We start from the raw sequence: 19,562 nt of genomic DNA, 5'->3' as shown, positions 1-19,562 counted from the left end.
TGTATCAAATGGGATGGTTGCCAGTTACTTAATGTATCCCACTGGTTACATATATGAGTTATATAATCCACGTCTGCATCTCTTCGCAAATGTAAGAATGCATAGCTTGTAGCCCCTCAACCCCCTGTGAGCCTGTAAATCCTTCACTGCCAAATGGTCAGTTTGAACACATTAACCGCACAGCAGGTCGAATTAGGTAAAAGCACTGTGTTGGTACATTATGTTGCTGTAGGCAGTAAACGGATAACAAAATTAAATTACATCACTTAACAATATTTCATAAAACAAGGGTCTGCTTTCTAAAAAATTTTTTTTAAATCTCAGAAACAAAGTTGTTTCCCATCACAAGTTGTTGATCGTCTCTTTCTGTAATCAAGCTCTCCTGTCAGGTCAGTCACTTTCTATTTTTCTGTTTGTCAATCTTTCTCCTCACAGACGCTGCCGGCTGCACTGCGAGCACTAAAAGGCAAAGCAGCTCGCCAGTGTTTGACTGAAGAACTGAGTCTTCACGTCCAGCAAAATCGCGCCATATTGGACCACCAACAGTTTGACTACATCATTCGTATGATGAACTGTGCTCTCCAGGTCAGTCACAAAACAGATGACTCAGTCACCCCTTTCTGCTGCATCTCTTAATTGTAAACTGATAGGAAAGATGAATAACAATACTTAAAGCAGCCATGGAGGCATATTTACTGAAGTTAAATTCTAGTAATCAATTTTATAAGTACGAGTTAAACTGCATTGGCAAGATAGCAAGTAGAGGTGAAATGTAGTGACTGAAAACAGATGGTGCGAAAACACCACAATCATTGCTCCAAACATAAACGATGAAGAAGAGAAGTGCAGACCACGAGGAGAATATTTCGAGCAGCCGTGTTCAAAATAAAGTGGACGACAGTGAATTGAGCACATGAGCTAGTGGTTATTTAAGAAGCACCAGTAAAGTAAATGTCCACAGCAGTAGTGGTTCTTAGGGATGTCAATATTTTCTGAAGTTGTGCGCAGTATAAAAAGTTTGAGAAACACTGGTTTAAATCACTCCATTCGCTGGTTCTAGCTTCTGCAGTGTGTACGTGATCAGCTTTGGGTTTCGCACTGCTGGTCAGACCAAAAAGTCTATTTGACGATGTCGTCTTGGGCTCCAGAAAGTTCAAAAGGTACTATAAAAGAAATATTCAGGCTGAAAACCGTATACTGCAGTCTGTTACTGACCCCACACTGTACATAATGCAACATTCAGTGAGATTGCATCAGTCCGCAGTAACTCTGATATATAGCGGGAAGTCAACAAACTCCTGTCTGAGGTTTTACCCTTGAATGAAATGAGTTTAATTATTGTGATCAGTTGATAGAACAGCAGGTTAAAAACTTTGTGTGCATTTTTTAAAAAAAATGTTCATTCTGCTCCAAACTGGAATTTGACCTTCACTGTTGGGGTACAGGGTGGTTACGCAAACCATGAATTTGAATCTAATTTCAGACTTATTGTGTTATTGTTATGATAACACTAGAATATAATATAATATGACTATTGTTGAAAGATTAATTCAATAAAATGTCTGGGCCAGCAGACCACAGCAAAGGTCAGCAGATGTCTTTATTTTAGGCCTGCTCAACAGATCCGACTAAAACTGATCTGAGGAGAAAAAAAAATAGGGAATTTACCAAAGTTTTGATGGAACGATATTTTTCATACCCAGATTCTGAACAAAGCAGTACCTAAAATTGATGCCAAAGGTCACAGTCCAGTAGCACACATCTGATTTAATATGTGAATGTTTTAGTGCTATACCCAAATAACATAGTTTATAAGTTGTAATTGGTTCTGATTTACCAAAAGCAACCTATAAGTGGGTCAGTAGCATGCACGTGTCCTTCTTCACCATCCTTTTTCTTTATTTCCATCTTTAAGTCTGTGTTTACCATAGTCTGGCAGAATGTTGTAAGTCTGAGTCCCAACGATTTAGATCATTGTTTATCAGATAGTATGTTTGTCTCCTTCTGGTGCCCTCATGCCTCGGCTACTTGTCAGAGTGAGTAAGTAATGTGTTTTTGTGCAGCTCATAAAGAGTCAGTGAGGCTTCACTCAACCAGAGCAGCCGGGTCTTTATTGGTAGTTCCTCATGTTTTACTGCCTTGAATCAGCCCTTTACAGGGATTTTAATAATTTTAAGCAGTCCTCACAGAGTGCAGCTTTTATGGAGTGACTTAAGATTCCAGTCATTCTTTTTCCCCACAAATGATAAAAAGCCAATTAATCCCACCATCTGCCTGGGCCTGGGACATGCAAGGTCATTTGACGTGTCATTTGCTCCACAATTATGCAACGGGACAAAATGAGGCCAAGTGCAACATTGATTACTTTAGCCAATATAATGTCCTCCTAAGAAGGCTACTGATTTGCAAATTTAGTTATTTATGTCTTCGTACGCACGCAGGAAGCCGTGAAAAGAAAACTGTGTTGCATCATCTGTTCTGTGCTGCATAATGTCTGTCTTGATTTCCAGGTGCAGAGATGAAATATGTGCTGCTTCGACAGTACTTTTGTCGGTGGCATGTATGTGTTGAGAAGCCAAAAAGTGTAAAGATGTCAAGATAATATCACCATCTTTAGTTGAGACTTGAATTATAATTTGATGCAAAGTACTGTTTGTACTGTCTCTATATCCCATTATTGTGGACACAGCTGATAACCAGACAGCCGTTGTGTCTTTTTTTGTGTGAAAATGAGATCCTGATGTGTTAGCTTTTGTTGGAACAGATGAGTGATCCGTTTTATGTTTGTTTGTTTGTTTGTTTTTTGTTCCAAAGCTGGGCATGAAATAAGTTTTAACACAAAATGATTAACAATGCAAAAATCTGCTTCAGGGAGAAGAATATGAAATGCATATTTGGTCATACTTCTGCAGTCCTTATTTTATCAATGATAGATTCCATAAAACAGGTAACTGTCTTGCACATCTGGAACAATATAGATGTAATTTGTACCTCATGAGTTGTAAAGAGGTTTAGAACCTATTTTGGTGAACTCATTTTGGGGGGACATTTGCTGTTTTGATTTTATCTGTTCATACTAGTATAATACAAAATCAGAGAGATTTGTCTTGTCTGATTTTTCATATAGACTAAAATCTACATATTTATGTACAGGTGAGGTAGAAACGCACCTGGACTTGGGCTTCTACATTTTAAAAAACTCACCTAAAAGAGAGAAATAGTATATGTAAACAGAAAAAATAATAAGGCAAAATAAGATATCAATTACAGGCATTTCTTTTACATGCCTAACCACATTGTAAATTATGATTAGCTGAATCAAAAAACAGCACTATACCAGTACTTTAAATTTTTTATTTTATTTATTCATTTATTTTTTTGGCTTGAGGAAAGTTTTACAAATGTAAAAACTCCATGTTTCAAGGGGTCCTGTCAACAGTTTTACAAAAGTCTCTTTTATAATGGTAGCCTGTGGGGGAAAGGGATTTTTGGGCTGCTTGGGAATTTTTCGCTGCAATACCACAAGTGCGTCAGTCCTGTCTAGTTCTGTCGTACGTCTATGGATGTACTTCATTTTCTCAAAAGGCAGCAGCGGCAAGCATGTAATGATATTTTGTGTAAATAATTGCTTTTGCGAGACAAACATGAAATGCATTGTGAATACTTTTTACACTATCAGCCAGGAACGTTATGACGTTAGCGGAGCCACACTGTTGTACTACATGCTGAATGTGTCTTGACTAGTGCTGTCAATCGATTAAAATATTTAATCGTATGACTGTCTATAGTTAATTGTGATTAATTGCAAATTAAACGCACATTTTTTATTCGTTAAAAATGTACCTTAAAGGGATATTTTTCAAGTGTTTAAAGTGTAATTCAAATGTAACTTTATTAAATCAAATACATTAACCAAAAAAAAAAGGTTCAAATAATAAGATGACAAACCCATCAGTCCATCAGATGGGCATATTGACCTGCTAAATTTAACATTAAGGCCATAACGCACTAAAAGCTTCAATAGAAAAGTCAATTGAAGCTTCTATGGCGCACTGCAGGCTTCAGATTTAAACTTCCAACACCACAGAACCAGCAGTATTTTAGGAAAAAGTTGCTATTTATATGTATCTGTTTATTTCTATAGTATTATTATTGTTAATAATAGTTAATTTCTTTAATAAAATAGTGTGCTCTGAGGAGAAAAATCCTCACCTTTATTCAGCTCGGTCTATATAATGACGAAACGTTTTTATGCAATATTCATGTTTTTGTATTAAGGCAGCAGGATCATTTACATCAGTGTCACTTTGACAGTTTACATCAGTGAGGATGTTTTACACCATAGCAGACAACAAACTGCACACCGACACACACTGAGGAGATGAAGAGGAGAGACAGTCTGCACTCTTCATCATGATAATAATAATGCAGTGCAGTGACACGTTTTGTGGAGGAGACAAGCGTCTGTCGGTTTCACTGTCAGTGAGAGATATTTTAATCTGTAGTGTTTAAACCACAGAACAGCCCAGTAACATCAAGACTGATCATCAATAAAGTTTTTATATCGGTCAGCACTTCATACACACGCTCCCCTGTCGCATTAGTAACGCGTTAACTTTGACAGCCTAGTCTTGACATTGTCTTGCTGAAATAAGCAGGGATGTCCCTGAAAAAGACGTTGTCTGGATGGCAGCATATGTGACTCTAAAACCTGTATGTACCTTTCAGCATTAATGGGGCCTTCACAGATGTGACGGTTACCCATGATGCCGTGAGCACTAACACACCCTCATACCATCACAGACGCTGACTTCTGAAGTTAGTGCTGGAAACAATCTGGATGGTCCTTTTCCGCTTAAGCCCGGAGGTCACGATGTCCATGATTTCTGAAAAACAATTTGAAATATGGACTCGTCAAACCACAGCACACTTTTCCACTGTGTTTCTGGATGTTGCTGGTATATGTCTTTCACTTTGCATGGTAGAGCCTTAACTTGCATTTGTAGATGAAGTGTTCCTGTTGAGAAACAATGTCCTTAAACTGTTGGACTATTTGCCCAGACAGCTTTTCACAAAGTGATGACCCTCACCCCATCCATGCTGGTGACTGAGTGCGTTCTGTTTTTATTTGTGTTTTACATAGTGTCCCATCTTTTTTGGAATTGGGGTTGTACTTCACTTAAAAAAACAATGGTACATATTTTAACACATATTTTAACAAGTTTAATATAAAAGATAGTATGATATTATGTCATCACCATATAGTTATGCTTATGTGAAGACTCCCTAGATTTCCTCTGACATGCTGCTGAAAAGCGAATGATTCACAGCCACACATGAGGGGAAAAAAGTAATAATTTCACACATGGAGAAGAGTTTTTATGTGGAGTGCACTTTTGTGGCTCTTGTTTGGTTTTTTGTTGTTTTGTTTTTATATTTTACTGTGCATTGTTTGTCTTTTCTTCTCTAGCTTCAAGATGTGAGCCAGGCATTTGTTCCTGGCTTTGATTTCTTGGTCTCAGCTTGGTTGGGAGGGATTTGTCTCAGATGAGCTGTGAAAGGAATATAAATAGTAAATTGCTGGGCCAGTAATTACTTTCATATTCTGCATGCTGCCCTTTCTGTCAACGCCCAGCCACGTAAGAACCCCAAAATGATATTACTGCCAGTGTGTGTAAAAGATCCTTCCTCAGTGCCTAACAAAGCCAAAGTGACTTATTCTTAAAAAATGTTGCTTGGTCTTTGTACAATGACACCATGTTGCCTCATTAGGATTTCTGGCATATATGTTGATGTGACACATTGATTTGCCGTGACATCGTCATTACAAGGTCAATTACATCAGTTATCATTCAACTGTTGACTTCAGGCAAAGTGATAGTTATGTTGCCTGTTTGCAATGACTGTTTTTCTTGGAAAAGTTCACAGGGGTAGCTTTGTGTAATACAGACATGTACAAAAGGTCAAAGGTTAGCACATTAGAATCAGGTCTACTCTACCTTGTCAGTACTTTGTTTTTCTTAATTAACATTTTGTTGTAATGTAGAAAAAATGTTGATACATCCTCTGGGATGTGTTGATGGCCGGAACAAGTTTACAGTGACGCATTTTTCCTGTTTTAACATCTGGTGTAATCCTTATCTCTGTTGTTTCTCTGCCATTAATCACACACTGTAACGACCCTCATTAAGGTATTTGGGTTAATTGCACATTTATTTGTTTTTGTGTGTGTGCGTGTGTGCACTGGTCAGTGCTCCAGCTTTTAGAAGTAAACGTTGCGCAAGCCATGTGAGGGAATGAGTCCTGCTGTGGATGGATCCTGGCATCCCAACCATTTCCTGTCAGATAGGATTATGAGCCCTCTGTGCTCTGCTCTCTCATGGCCCAGGGCCTCACAATGCACGGCGCTCAAAAACACACTCTGAATGGCAGTTTACTGTGAGAGGGGATTAGGATGGGGGGTCCATGGGAAGTGGCCACAGCAGCATGGAGTCCATGAGTTCCGCATGATCCTGAGCTTGACTGTCTGATGTGGAACATTGTGTGAGAACACACGTTACACACAGATGTTCTTGGAAAGTATCTGACTGTCCTGTCTAATTCACACATGCAGTCCATCCCTGAAATATTCAAGAATGTTTCCTTGCAAGGCATCACATAGGAATGATGTTCAGGGAAATCTGTACTGTCATTTTCCCATCTCAAGAAACTGCATGTATGGCTGTGTTGTAAATGGAAGCAGTAACAATACAGGAATAAGCACATAAAAGGTTATGTCTGCCTGATGAAAGATGCTTTCACATGGAGCAAGCACACACACTTCCCACACTAGAGAGAGATGTACCTATTGCAATTTTCTTGGCCGAGTCTGATTTTTTTTTAAATGTCTGACCGTCTGATCCCAATGTTGGCAGATTCTCATTTCTTTCTGTCTAAGAATTATACTTGACAATATACACAAACATTTTATTCTAGCTATTGTTTGTTTGTTTTAATTAAATTGCATGGTCATAATCAAGCACTGAGTATTAAATAACTTCTACATTTTCCCCAAAAGTATTCCAAATTACTGTCTTGTCCTCCTTTCTCTCAACCTCTCCACCTTTTTCTCCACCATGTTCTCCACGTGTCTCTCCTTGTCTCCCATGTTTTCTTGCCCTCTCTGCTCATGTCCTCTCCTGTATTTCTCCATATCTTTTCCCTATCTCTGCTGTTTATCTTATTATTGGCAACTTGGCTCACATGCGTCTGATGTGTAGCTGCAGCAAATCGTCACCTAGAAATTGTGCATCTCAGCTATTTTTTCCACGATGCATAGTTCTCAGCAAAAAAATGGGTAGTGAAAATGATCTTTTAATAATTGTATCATATCAACATTATATCAGCAGCGTCACACCTTTCACTACAGTCTTAATGTCTGTATCTGTAAAATATATACGCTGTAGAATATGTCACACACATGGATAAAGGGCAGTATTTTTTTAGTGCTCTCTCTTTTTCTTTCTCTCGGTCTCTCTCTAAACGAGGTTAAATTTCTGACGGCTCTCTGGTTACTTCTTCTCTTCTCTTCATAATTCTTCTACAAACTCAGTGTAGAAAGACTGGCAGTAGCAGTGCCACCGCAGCTGCCAGTGTGGGCACCACAGTGTCAGTGTGCCCATGACATGAACCAAGTGTGTAAATTTGACTGGCACAGAGTCAGACATATCTTGACACAGATTTTGGTCACGGGCTGATTGATCAGTACATCTTTGCTGGTCCATGTATTCATATGTGTGTTGCTCTCGTCAATATACATTGAAGTGACTTTGCATACTGAAAGAGGACAGAAAGACACCAGAGAGATATTCGCATTAAGTATGAGAGACATTGAGTACCACTTTCTGCTGGACTGTCCCTTGCCCCCCTACTCCAGCATTGTTCATGACATGTGTATGACATGTAAAAGCGCAAGACTGAAATGTTCTTAAATGAAGCCCATGTGTGAGTCGTGAAAATCACTGTTGGTGCTAGACAGGTTATCCCAGTAATTTACTGTGAACTATGTGTGAAAAAGGCTCCAAGAGCACTGAACTGTGAGCTGATAAAATGGAGCGCCTACCAACTGATTCTGTCCCCTCTGTCCCCCACATGGAGTCTAAAGGCTGCCTGTTACACTTTAGTCACTTTGAACATCTCTTTTAATAGTTAAAAGATGTCTTCATCACATTTTTACATTATTTAGATCATAAATTAGTCTCTTGCTGTGAGAACATGGCCCCTGTCTGCCTTAGTGGCCTTGATGGACTGTCTTGTGTCACACGGTCACTGGGAATCAGCACTGGGTATCATTCCCATGATCACATAACTGTTTCTCCAGGATGTCCACCAGTATGGCCAGGTAAACATCTGTGTTAGTCAGATTTCATTCTTTTGCTGTGGAATCTCCTGTTTGTTGCTCAGTTGGACAGCACACAGGTCAACTATGTGGCTTATTCCCTTCCTCTTAAAATTAGTATTATCACTGATATTGCTTTTATACAATGATTTTCAATACGCCATTTATTAGTTAACAGATTATAATTGGTTTGTTTATTAATTGGTTTGTTTATTTAATCATTTATTTGGCTCTGCCAACACAAACAGTTCTGCAACTGGACTGGGCTGTAGCCAAGCAAAACATCAATACTTTCCTGCCCACTAAAGTTAACTAGTTAATTTGTGTAAGTCTACATGTAACCGCAGTAGCTCTCCTTTAGTATTCCAGATGGATCCCTGTCTCAAGACTGTATTCAGCTAGGTCTTCTTAACAGACTACATGTTCATGTTTATTTTTTTGAGCCCACTTGAAAAGGATAGTCTCGGTCTGTTTCAAAGCACACTTTGGTGCAGGATTTTATGATAGCAGATATGTGATTTTAGCATGTATAAAATAATACAAATCAATTCATAATCATAGTAACACTTATGCCCCTCAGTGCTGGTATTTTCCCTGATTAGTAGGTCAAAACTGTTAAAACTGCTGTTTTTGTATCCTACTCTGTGTACTTTGTCAGATTAAAAAATGTGTAACAGTGATCCCACAATAATAAGCCCTGAATCAATACTGATGATTCTGTGGTCTCTACCTGTTAGACATTGTGGTGTTAATTTTACCGTTATTACAATTGTGATTAACTATATCGGCACTCATGGAATGTCTCTTGTGCAATAAACTTACTTTGTCAAAATTAAGTGTTGTATAATAGTGATTCAAGCTGCAGTTAACAGTAAACGCCACTGAGTTTAGAATGTTTGATGTCTCATAAAAGCGTTCCATACGTGTCAGTTAATTTCACAGCTTCCCTGGAAAGTGCAAATGTCTCCTGAATACACAGGAAGCTGCTGTTTGTTCACATCCTCCAGTGTTTCTGTCACATGGTCATGATTCTTGTTTTATGCTCGCGGTATACGTGTCTACAATTGAATAGCTGTGTTAGTCATCATGCCCATCATAGTTCCAGCTGCTTTAATGGGAAAAATAGTGAGACATGGAGTAAATAATTGGAGGAAAGGAAGGCGGCAGGGTGTCCTCGTAAACAGAAATGTGGGGATACACAGCACCCTCCTATCACTCCATTCTTGAAATACCAAATAAGCTAACATATTTTCCTCCATCCTGCACCATGTGGATCTATTCAGCTCTGTGACAATGATTGTGGCCTAAAACAATATCCTCACATTTGTCCAGTTCCTTATGTGATGCTGCTGCTCCAAAGTTTTCATTTTTCATTCAGCCTTAACACAGACCTGCTGTAGATTACGCTGCTTATCTGTCACTTAGCCTCTCTGTCTGCTTACAGGAGATCAAAGAGAAGCTTTATAGCGATAATAAGGATGGTTTAACTAAACCATGACGTGTTGAAGCAACTTCTGGGCAAAACTTGTGACATTTTCTTCATCTGCAGCATGACCGGGCCCTTCTCAGAGCTGAGAAATGTCTGTCGTCACAAGTTTCTGTTACAAAGAGCCTATGACGCGCATTGCTGGACTTCACTCTTTTCGTTTGAATAATGCTGCTTTGCTAATTATTCACACTTTTTTCTGCCTGTGCATTTCCACTTGTTATTCTGTTTTGACTGGGGTCCATGAACTCCTGCGACCTGCGGCATTGTTAAGGGTGCCGGTAAACAATGATTTGGTGCCGCTCCAAGCTGGAACATTTTACCACAGCCCAAATAACTGCAAAGAAAAACACTAGCGACAAGAAAAATAAAACAGAAACTATGTTGCTTAGTCGACGGGGGGGCCAGGCTTTCATGTGTGGCTTTGGAACTTGTGTTTTACATTTTCTCCCCTCCGTACATTCTTGTGTGTGTGGGTTTTTTTTTTTAAGAGGAATAGTAGTAACAGAGGCCCCTCATTACAGACCACCATCAGAAAGTGCAAATTCTTCTACCCATCTCTACTGCCAGATTATTCTGATAGTATGTGCAGTTTTAGAAAAACTCAGTCACAAACTTGTAAAAGAAAATCTGCTTTATTTACACGTTTTCTGTGTATGAGGTCCCGCTGAGGGTCATGAGGTGCGGCACCAGGTCAGAACCAGTGTTGTTGTTTGTACATGGTCTTAAATCAAGTTTCCTCTGGCCATTCTCATTTACAGAGTTCAACAAATAGATCCCAACAAAGCTCAACAGAGATAAGTACCAATTTCCTGAGAATTAAGTACTTTTGAGTTCAACTTGCGTCCTTTTCTCTTATTCTCCTGTTCTCATCATTCTCTGTGATCTCTGCAAGAAAAGTTTTGTTTGGGCCCCTAAGTCCCTCGTCCTAAACCTCTTAATGTACTATTCATCGTAATACTATTCTCTTGAAAGCACCATTAAGCACTGCCTCTTTGACCTGAAACGATTGCAAACACAAAGACGCTCTGGCATGGTGCGTAAATGTCAGAGGGAACGTTTTCAACTATTCCCTGATTTAAAAAACAATATGAAAAAGAGAATTAAATTTGCTTTCTGGCTGGTCGTGGCTTCTTGATAAATGGACACAGCATTTTATGGCCAAATTGACTGGATTTTGTGCATTGCCTTGCAGTTTTCTTCAGTGAGACTTGCATGGCAATCTAGTTCAAGAATGTAAAACATAAAATTACCAATAAATTGAGCACTGCAGTGCTCTGACTATTGTGTCAAGGCAGGGATTATATAAGTCTATTGAAAGCATATGTCTCAAATGTGGAGTGTTTCTTGCAGAACTTTTTTTTTTTTAGCATTGCCTGACATTCAACAGGACACTGTGTCTTTATGTAACAGGAAGTTACGTTTGCTGAGGATAGATTCTTTGCCCCCTGGTGTTCTTCCCAGATCACATCACCGCCAATTTACAGCAGCGCATCAGTCATGTAACCTGATGCACCAGATGTTTGTTATATAGAACCATCTGAAAAATCTTCTTGCTAACTGTTTGGAAAAGGGCATTTTGGAAAATTTCTTGGCAGGTGATTGGATGAACCATCAGCGTATAACCATCGATCATCAATTAACTTCAGCCAGGCAGATCAAATAAAATCAAATCAGATCAATAAACTACATGACATAGTCAAACTCTTGCAGAATCTTTTTTCGAGGAAAAAACTCAAGGAAAGCCTTCGTGCCATCTCCATGAAGAAATACTCTTCAGCTCTGATATAACCGACATTGTAGCAGCATTAATGCTAACCTCTTTAGGAGTGTTCGAATGAACAGCTGCTTCTTACTCTCATCACACCTAAGACACGCCCATACCTGTCAGTAGTTCCTCAGAGGTCACTGATTGGTGGTTTGGCAACAAGCACATAACTTCAAGCCTGACAAGGTAGACTCTCACCTGATCTTGCATATCCAGCTGCCTCGCCAGGTACTCAGTCATGTGCTGAAGCACACAGAGTTTCATGTTATATCTTAGAATAGACAGGGTATTACAGTAACAAAATGGTTCTCCATTAGAAATGTGTTTAGCCCAGTTTGGCCAGTTTGCCCTCTGACCCTGGTGAATGTAACCTGTCTGTTGGAAACCCATGGTTCAGTGAAAAAAGATGTTCACAGAGCTGTGTAACGTGTCTCCTGCTGTGTCATGCCCTGCTCTTATTTCTTCCCTCTTGTTTGACCCACAGGACTGCTCCAGCTCAGAGGAATACACGGTGGCTGCTGCACTACTGCCCCTGTCAACGGCCTTTTACAGGGTAAGGAAATTAATTATAAAGAAGGATGTATGTGTGTTCAATTTAATGCTTTTATTTTTCATAATCTCATCATTGTGCATACATGCCACAGCTCAGTCAAGTGTGCTGTGTCAATGTAGCGTTTAAAGGATCACTTTAACCAAAAAAAATTCAATACACCTAAATATTCCTCTCCCCACAGTAAAAACTGTCCAAGTTAATGTTTTACCATAGAGCCGATTAGATTGCCCCTACTAACTGAATTTAATTCCCAGACGCAACCAGTATCGTTTTCAAGTTTCTTACCTTAATGAAATCACTACTTTGGGGACTGACATCATCATGCATGAATATTCTACAGCTGGGCTCATTGATTCTGTAAGAGTCTCAGTATTCCTGTCATACCCATTTGTTGCAGTTCCAATACTGTTTATGGGGCTCAGTATGCAGGAACATTCGAATACACCACTTTTAAAATGGGCGCAAAATGACACTCTCAAAAAAATCATGGTTTTTGCAAAACTGTATTTGGTCAGCATCAGTTGGACGTGTCTGTAAAGAAGAGACGTTTATGTACCCATAGAACCCATTTTCATTCAAATATCTTAATGTGACATTTCAAGGGACCCTTTTGACATGCTTGTTTTCCCTCACCAAAATTTAGACTAACTTTGAAGGTAGTATAAGGAGTTTTTAACTGGTTGTGAAAGCATCTCAATTTAATACTGATTCCTCTATGTGACCCAAATAAGCAAACAAGGCCATCTCTGAGAAGATCACCTATTTCTGTATAGTTTTTCTTAATGCCTGCAATCAGGTCAGATTCTCCCTTGAAATCAGATGAAACAAGCCTGTGTTTATATTTTCCCATGTAAAATAACAGCAAGCAGTATGTTAGCCAGTTAAAGAGAAGCAAGAAGAGATTTTTATTTAGATCATTTTATTTTTTAAGTTATATTCTGAGGTTATTATGGTGGAAAAACTTTTTTGTCCACAGGGGACAAACAAAATATGAAAGTTCCTTCTAGTAGCTTTAAAGCCTTATTTATCTAATTTCCAAAGAAGCTGTCATGACATGATTGGTACTGAAGGATGCCAGGATACCAATCTTCAGTCTACCTTCTAAACCGAGCCATATGCATGATCCCCTCCCAGCTTATGCCTGGCAGAGATAAAAACAGCAGAATTAGTGTTGATATTATTTCTGATAATACATCTACAGTGAAGTGTTGTACATTATGATGACATAAAATCTTCATCATTAGCTTATTTTAAGTACCTGGGTATATGTTGGCTGAAATGTAACAACAATGTCAGTACAAAGATGCCAAAGATATATATGAGGTGATTTAGAAAATGTTTCTCCATTACAGTTTGTCCACTAAAGGACTCTCTCACGAGACTCTCGACTTTAATTAATACTGCACTGTAGAAAAGGCCGTAGGTAGGGAATAACCAGAGGAAGGCCAGCTTTGTCAAACTTTGACCTTTGCTATTCCCAGAGAATGTACACGCACAGATCAGTATGTAACCTCCATACCAAATACAGAGGACCGGCTACAGTCTTTGGTTTCCAAACCACTTTATCAACACAGGGTAGCTGCATTATTAACCACAACTATGTCCCCACAGCTTGCTCGTTGCTATGGGGACAGACACAACTGTCCGCATTGACTTTTCGTTGGTTACCAGTGCACTACCCTGATGGGCTGGACTGGGACCTGGCCCATTCTCTACCAGTGCATGACTCATCCAGTTCCCATGCCATGTCTGATGTAACTCTCTTGGATCAGTCTTATGTGTTGTTTTTCTTGTTTCTGTTCGGGGCCACCGGGATCGAAAATTAATCAATAATGTCACTGTTTCTTAACTTAATCAGTGTGTGCTTGTTAAATCATGTAATACAAATATGCCACAACAGAGCAATTTCTGTTTCATAAGAATACCCATGCACTAGTCACAACATTACACAATTTGGAGGTTTGCATCTATTTTAGTTAGAAGATGATGGATTTTTTTCTTGGCTGGCATTGACGGCTAATTAGAATGAGGAATAAAATTGAGATTGCAACAGATTTTTCCTTGTTATTTACAGATGATTGGAGCTGGTGACAAGCTTGAGCTCTGCCTCACCCAAAGAGTGAAAAGTAAAGTGAGGTCAGGCCGGAATCTGCCAAAATGTTTCTGTAATCTCTGGTTTAGTGGAGCAAGGATCATGCAGTGAAAATGTGAGAAAAACAAAGCAGCTGTCATCGTGGGTGTGGATTGAGAAGCATACATGATCCTCATATCTTCCAGTTGATCCATCACACCATTTTTTCATCTGCTAATTTGATTACAAAATGCAGCTTTGTATTTAGTGTCATAAATGGGAGGCCTTGATATAGCAAAGAACAATATGTGCCATGACTCTGCAGCATACATAACATAATGAGTTTATACAGCAGGCCATTGTTTTTACAACCCTTTCAAAATGTCCAAAATGTACCATCTCATATTTCAGAAACCGCTCATTATCCTCTATAGTAACATGAAACTTATATAACAGCCTCTGAGAGACTGCCAGCATGGCCGCTCAACCGTTGCTTATACATTACAGTAGCTATGTGTTCTGCAAACCGTTGTTGAATACTTTGTACAGTAAATGATCAACCAGTCCTTGACACTGACAAGACAAGACCCTGAGAGTCATCGGAAAGTATGTGAGATTAAATGAGTCACTTGTATCTTTTACTGTTGTTTGTACCCGAAAAGAAATGAGTAAGATTTTGTTGCGAGCGCTGCCTGTAAACACCCATCCTCTCTGACTGTTGAATACTTTGTCTGACTGTAGAATAAGTGGCTTGGTGGTGCTGCAGTAAAGTATGATGCTGCAGTGCCATTGTTCCTTTGTAAAAGGAAGGGTCTGCTACTTTTAAAAACCACAAGGAAACTGATTAGAAGGTTTTTGTTAGTCCGAAGGTTGTTTTTGCTTTGAATCAAATCATTGACCTGCTCAAAACTTTGTCCTGCATGAACCCACTTAACAACATGCTGGCATTAATCTTAAACCAATTTCATAAGCAGGAGCAGAAGAGGTATTTGCTCTTTGATTTCCTGCACATTTTCATGTTTGACCAAATTTCTAAGTAAAGATTCACTGATTGATCAGACAGTGACTGACTGACCAGCAATGACCAGAGACAGGCCAGTCAGTGTCAGATAAATCACAGATAGTTCATGTCATGCACAGATACAGATAGTGACTGTTTGTATCAACTACTGACAACACAATTATACATTATACTGACTTAATGAAAAGATTTATTGTGAATATTACATGACAGTCAGTGCACATGAATGCTCTCCTTGTCTCTCTCGCTGCTGTGACTGTGAGTCTGTATCACATTTTTCAAATCAGTTATATGTCAATGCATGACATGCACTTCACTGATGACTGGATCTTCAAGCGCTTAAAAAAGATTATGTGAGCTGCAAATGTTACTCTGATATACTCTATTTTGAGTGGCAGTGTTAAAGCATCTCCTACACATTTTAATCAGTAGTGCATATTTTGCACTTTAAGGACCAGTGTATAGGATTTGTGTGTAGGACATTTAGCAGTGAGATTGCAACTATCTCAATACCACTCGCCTCACCCTCCCCTTCCAAGCCTGTAGTAGAAACTACAGTGGCCGTTAAACTTGTGAAAACCGTGAAAGATCCTAACTAGAGCAAGTGTTTGGTTTGTCCATTCTAGGCGACTGTAACTGAAACATGGTAGTTCAGTCTCCCAAATAACCTCCCACCAAATATAACCGACTCATTCTAAAGTATTGAAAACAGACCAATTCTTATTTTCTGGTGATTATACACTAATCAAAGCATAATTATGAATATTATATTTCATATTCTGCCAATATATCCCTCTAAATCTTACATACTGGACCTTTAACATGCGATGAGAAATCCATGTTTTTGTTTTTTTTAATTGCTTTTGCATGCCAAACTCTGGGTAAAAAATTGTCCCCCCTGTTCAGGCACTGCACATTAAAAGACTCAAGTTCAGGAGTCGGACATTGGTCAAGTCCCTGTTTGGTATTCTTGGCCAGACTTTGGCAAGCTCACACTGTGTTCATGCTTACAGTGGTACCGTCCCCATGGCCCTTAAATCTCCAGGTCGGGGGACGTGGGAAGATCTCTCGCACTCACTGCAATCGTCTGCTCCCAGATTCTGCTGGATAGAGACAGACAGTGTTTTGTTTTATGGCTGGCTGTATTTTGACAACTGAACAGCTTATGTTATTGACCCACATTCTATGTTCAGTTGTTTTACTTTCCTGTTTCTGTGGTACCCCTCAGCTTAACCCTCCATGAATGTTTTTCTCAGACTGAAGTACTTATGGAACTGTATTTGATTGATGTTTGTTAAAGGGACGGTTGCAGAGTTTTGGAGGTAACGGCCGTAGAGTCTGCCTTGTCTCGAACATGATGGAACTAGATGGCAATTGGCTTGTGGTGCCCAAAGCCACAAAAAAAAAATATTTTAAAAACTCAACAGCCATGTGTCTTTTCAGAAATCATGACCCAGTTGCTCAAGATAGTTTAATGTCGGAATTGTCTTTTTACCAAACTACACCCGCTAACCGTATCATTGTGCAGAAGGAAGTGTGGATCATCTCATGGTGGAGAGAGTTGTGCATCTGACAGTGTGGGATGTAGATATTAAAGGTGACGACTGAGCTGTGACCTCTTGTGGCGCACCACGAGCCAGGTGTCATTTAGTTTTATTATATTTGAGACAAGGCAGACATCTCTTCAGCCAATCTCTCCAAAACTCTGGAATTCACACCAAAACAATCTAGATGGTTAAACAGCACAACAGATAGGAGAAAAAACATGTTTTTGATTTTCCTGTCCTTTTAGTATTCCAGACATATGGTAGGTAGAACCGATTTATAAAATATCTCTTTGTCCTACATTATACATGGATTGTGTCATGGTGCCTGTTTAGGTAAAGTTTATCCAAATGTCACACAACCTTTGTACAGTGGCTCTTTGTTAGAGGTGAGGTTTTACATTTTGCTGTCATTCTCTAATCTGTGGACAGTTCCTCTGGCATTCATTATCTAGTGAAGGGTGGGTTTATCAGCAGATGAGCAGGTGTCATTGACGTCTACTGGGTCTGATGTTATTCTGCCCTTTGCAGTCCCACATGATATTCCTTCTTACATTTGAATGTGTCGCCAGAGTAAATGTCTCTGCGTGGAGGAAAAAACAGAGTTTGGGTACGGCAGCAGCTGAAGATCGCAAACACAGTTCTGGCTGACTTGCACAACAAGAACACTTGACTGTTAGCATTCTTTCAGCCACAGTTTATGCACAGGGGGGATTTGGCAGTGCACTTTGTCAAACCGCTCTGCACCATGTCCTTGCGAAGAAAATGACGTACTGCGTGACCCCTGTGTGTCTTACAAGCGTCCAACTCTTGACTTACCGTATCTGTGTTTACTTTGTTTTGGAACATTTATGTTCCTTGCTCGTTGTGTTTTTTACACAGTTATGGTCTTATGGATGCCATGATGGGTCTGTTTATTAGTTTGCCTTCAACATGTTTTGCTCTGTTTGTTTTACATGACTGAATGCTATAAATACATTGTTTGAATAGAATAGAGATTTTTTTCATGTATCCAGGATGCTAGTAGTTTTACTCAAAAACACTGACTCATGTAGAATTGCAAAAATGAGGAGATGGATTGTGTACAGGTCATGCATGCCTTCCCACAGAGGAATCGTGCAGAAATAATGACTGTTTTTGTATCTACAATTCAGGAATGCTATGAATTCTTCCAAAACACTTGTAAATAATGTTGCTGCCCCAAGGCCGGTGACATATCAGATACAGCAGTCTTCACTCATTGTTTGCATGCAAGTGTGCACTCCCCTCAGTGACAACATGCACTGTCTCTCAGTCTCTGAGAGACACAGTTGACATGTATGATGCTGTATGGCTGATGTTTGGAGGCCGCAGTCAATCATACTGTGAACCTTGGGAGCGTGTCCCAGAGTTCAAAACAAGATCCCAAATCCAGATAGCCTCATTCCTCCGACCTGTGCACAGCATTTTCTCCTCTCTGTCTCCCCTTGTGCTTTTTATGCTTGTTTTTCACCCTTTCTCCCGCAACCCTGCATTCCTCCTCTTCACTAGTCTCATAGGCAGATGCGTCTGATATCGATATACTCCCTCCTTCCCCTTCATCTTCACTTCCTAGTTTCTTTTCCTCCTCCCTTTTCCTCTCCTTTATCCTCTCCTTTCTCACTGTCCTCCCTGCCCATCTGTCTTGTGGATGTCTCTGTAAGCTCCGTGTATTATCATATTAGGAAGAGATGACCTCGGTCAAAATGACCCGCACATATCTGACAAGTCAAAAAAAGAACAGCCAGGCTGAGTATAGACAGCATAGATACACAAACACACACACACCCACACAACATCTGCTGCAAGACACAACACACTCCTGTGACAGAGAGGTATTGCAGCACTATCCTAAGGGCTTCGCTTCTTCTTAATGTATTTGTTGCTATTTATTTATGGCCATGTTTCAGTCAGCTCTTGACCTCTTTGCAGTCAGTCTAGATAACATGTATTCCACAGTCTGTAAGTCTTGTTAGCTCAAGCAGGACCGGGGTTGGTCACATTATAGCCTCTCTTCAAAGCATTTCTAGTCACAGCAGATTTGTCCTTGTCCTTTCATCCAGCGTTTCTCTGGCCTAATTTCATATACCGCTTGGTTCCTGTAATGATATCAATGTTAGTGTAATCATTTCTATTTTCAGAGAGAAAATAATCTAAATAATCTCCCATTAATGTCATCCTTATGTTGCCTATATTTATATAGTGCAAGGCTGTATTCTGGCACAGCACTCAGAGGAAATCTATTTTTAGTGAGACTGGTTTCAATAGAAGGAGAGAAGGTGGATTTATAGTTTAAATTTATAGATGAGGCATAATTAAAGACTGACTGAGGAAATCATATAGAAGAGCCAAGTAGATTTTAACTGTATAGGTTGAAGACACTTTTCTGCTCTGAAAGTCTCTCATCATGTGACAGTTAAACATAAGCTTATGGTTGTAGATCCCAGCTGATACATCTGCAACATTATTTTTAGCTGTCAATAGATATGTTTCAGCCAGTGACTTAAAAAAAAGTCAAAGACATATTTTAGGTAATTTACTGTAGGAATGGTGTCACAATCACAAAGTTCATCCACCAACCAGAGAACACTCAATATATCTTTATATTGTTAGTTTATGTATTAACTTGACTTGACTTTGTAATTGGATTTTTTTAGCCATGCTATCACCAGGCCTTAAAGGATGCTCTGCTTAACACTGTGGTCTAGACCAGTGGTTCCCAAA

General features: G+C 39.4%; 1 protein-coding gene across 2 annotated transcripts in view; it reads left to right on the top strand.

Moving 5' to 3' along the window:
* The window catches only part of sbf2 (SET binding factor 2), a 142,020-nt gene that overhangs the window by 78,222 nt on the left and 44,236 nt on the right, over positions 1–19,562 (top strand). For both annotated transcript variants that reach the window (XM_084716965.1, XM_084716974.1), the window contains 2 exons: positions 436–585; positions 12,116–12,184. In XM_084716965.1, coding sequence (XP_084573091.1) covers positions 436–585; positions 12,116–12,184 — 219 coding nt within the window. The remainder of the gene's footprint in view (positions 1–435; positions 586–12,115; positions 12,185–19,562) is intronic.

The sequence above is a fragment of the Lutjanus erythropterus genome, chromosome 1, assembly GCF_056507025.1.
Source record: "Lutjanus erythropterus isolate fLutEry1 chromosome 1, fLutEry1.hap2, whole genome shotgun sequence".
In the NCBI taxonomy this organism is placed as follows: Eukaryota; Metazoa; Chordata; class Actinopteri; order Lutjaniformes; family Lutjanidae; genus Lutjanus; species Lutjanus erythropterus.
Note: the sequence above shows the minus strand (reverse complement) of the source record. Positions and strands in the feature narration are given on the sequence as shown.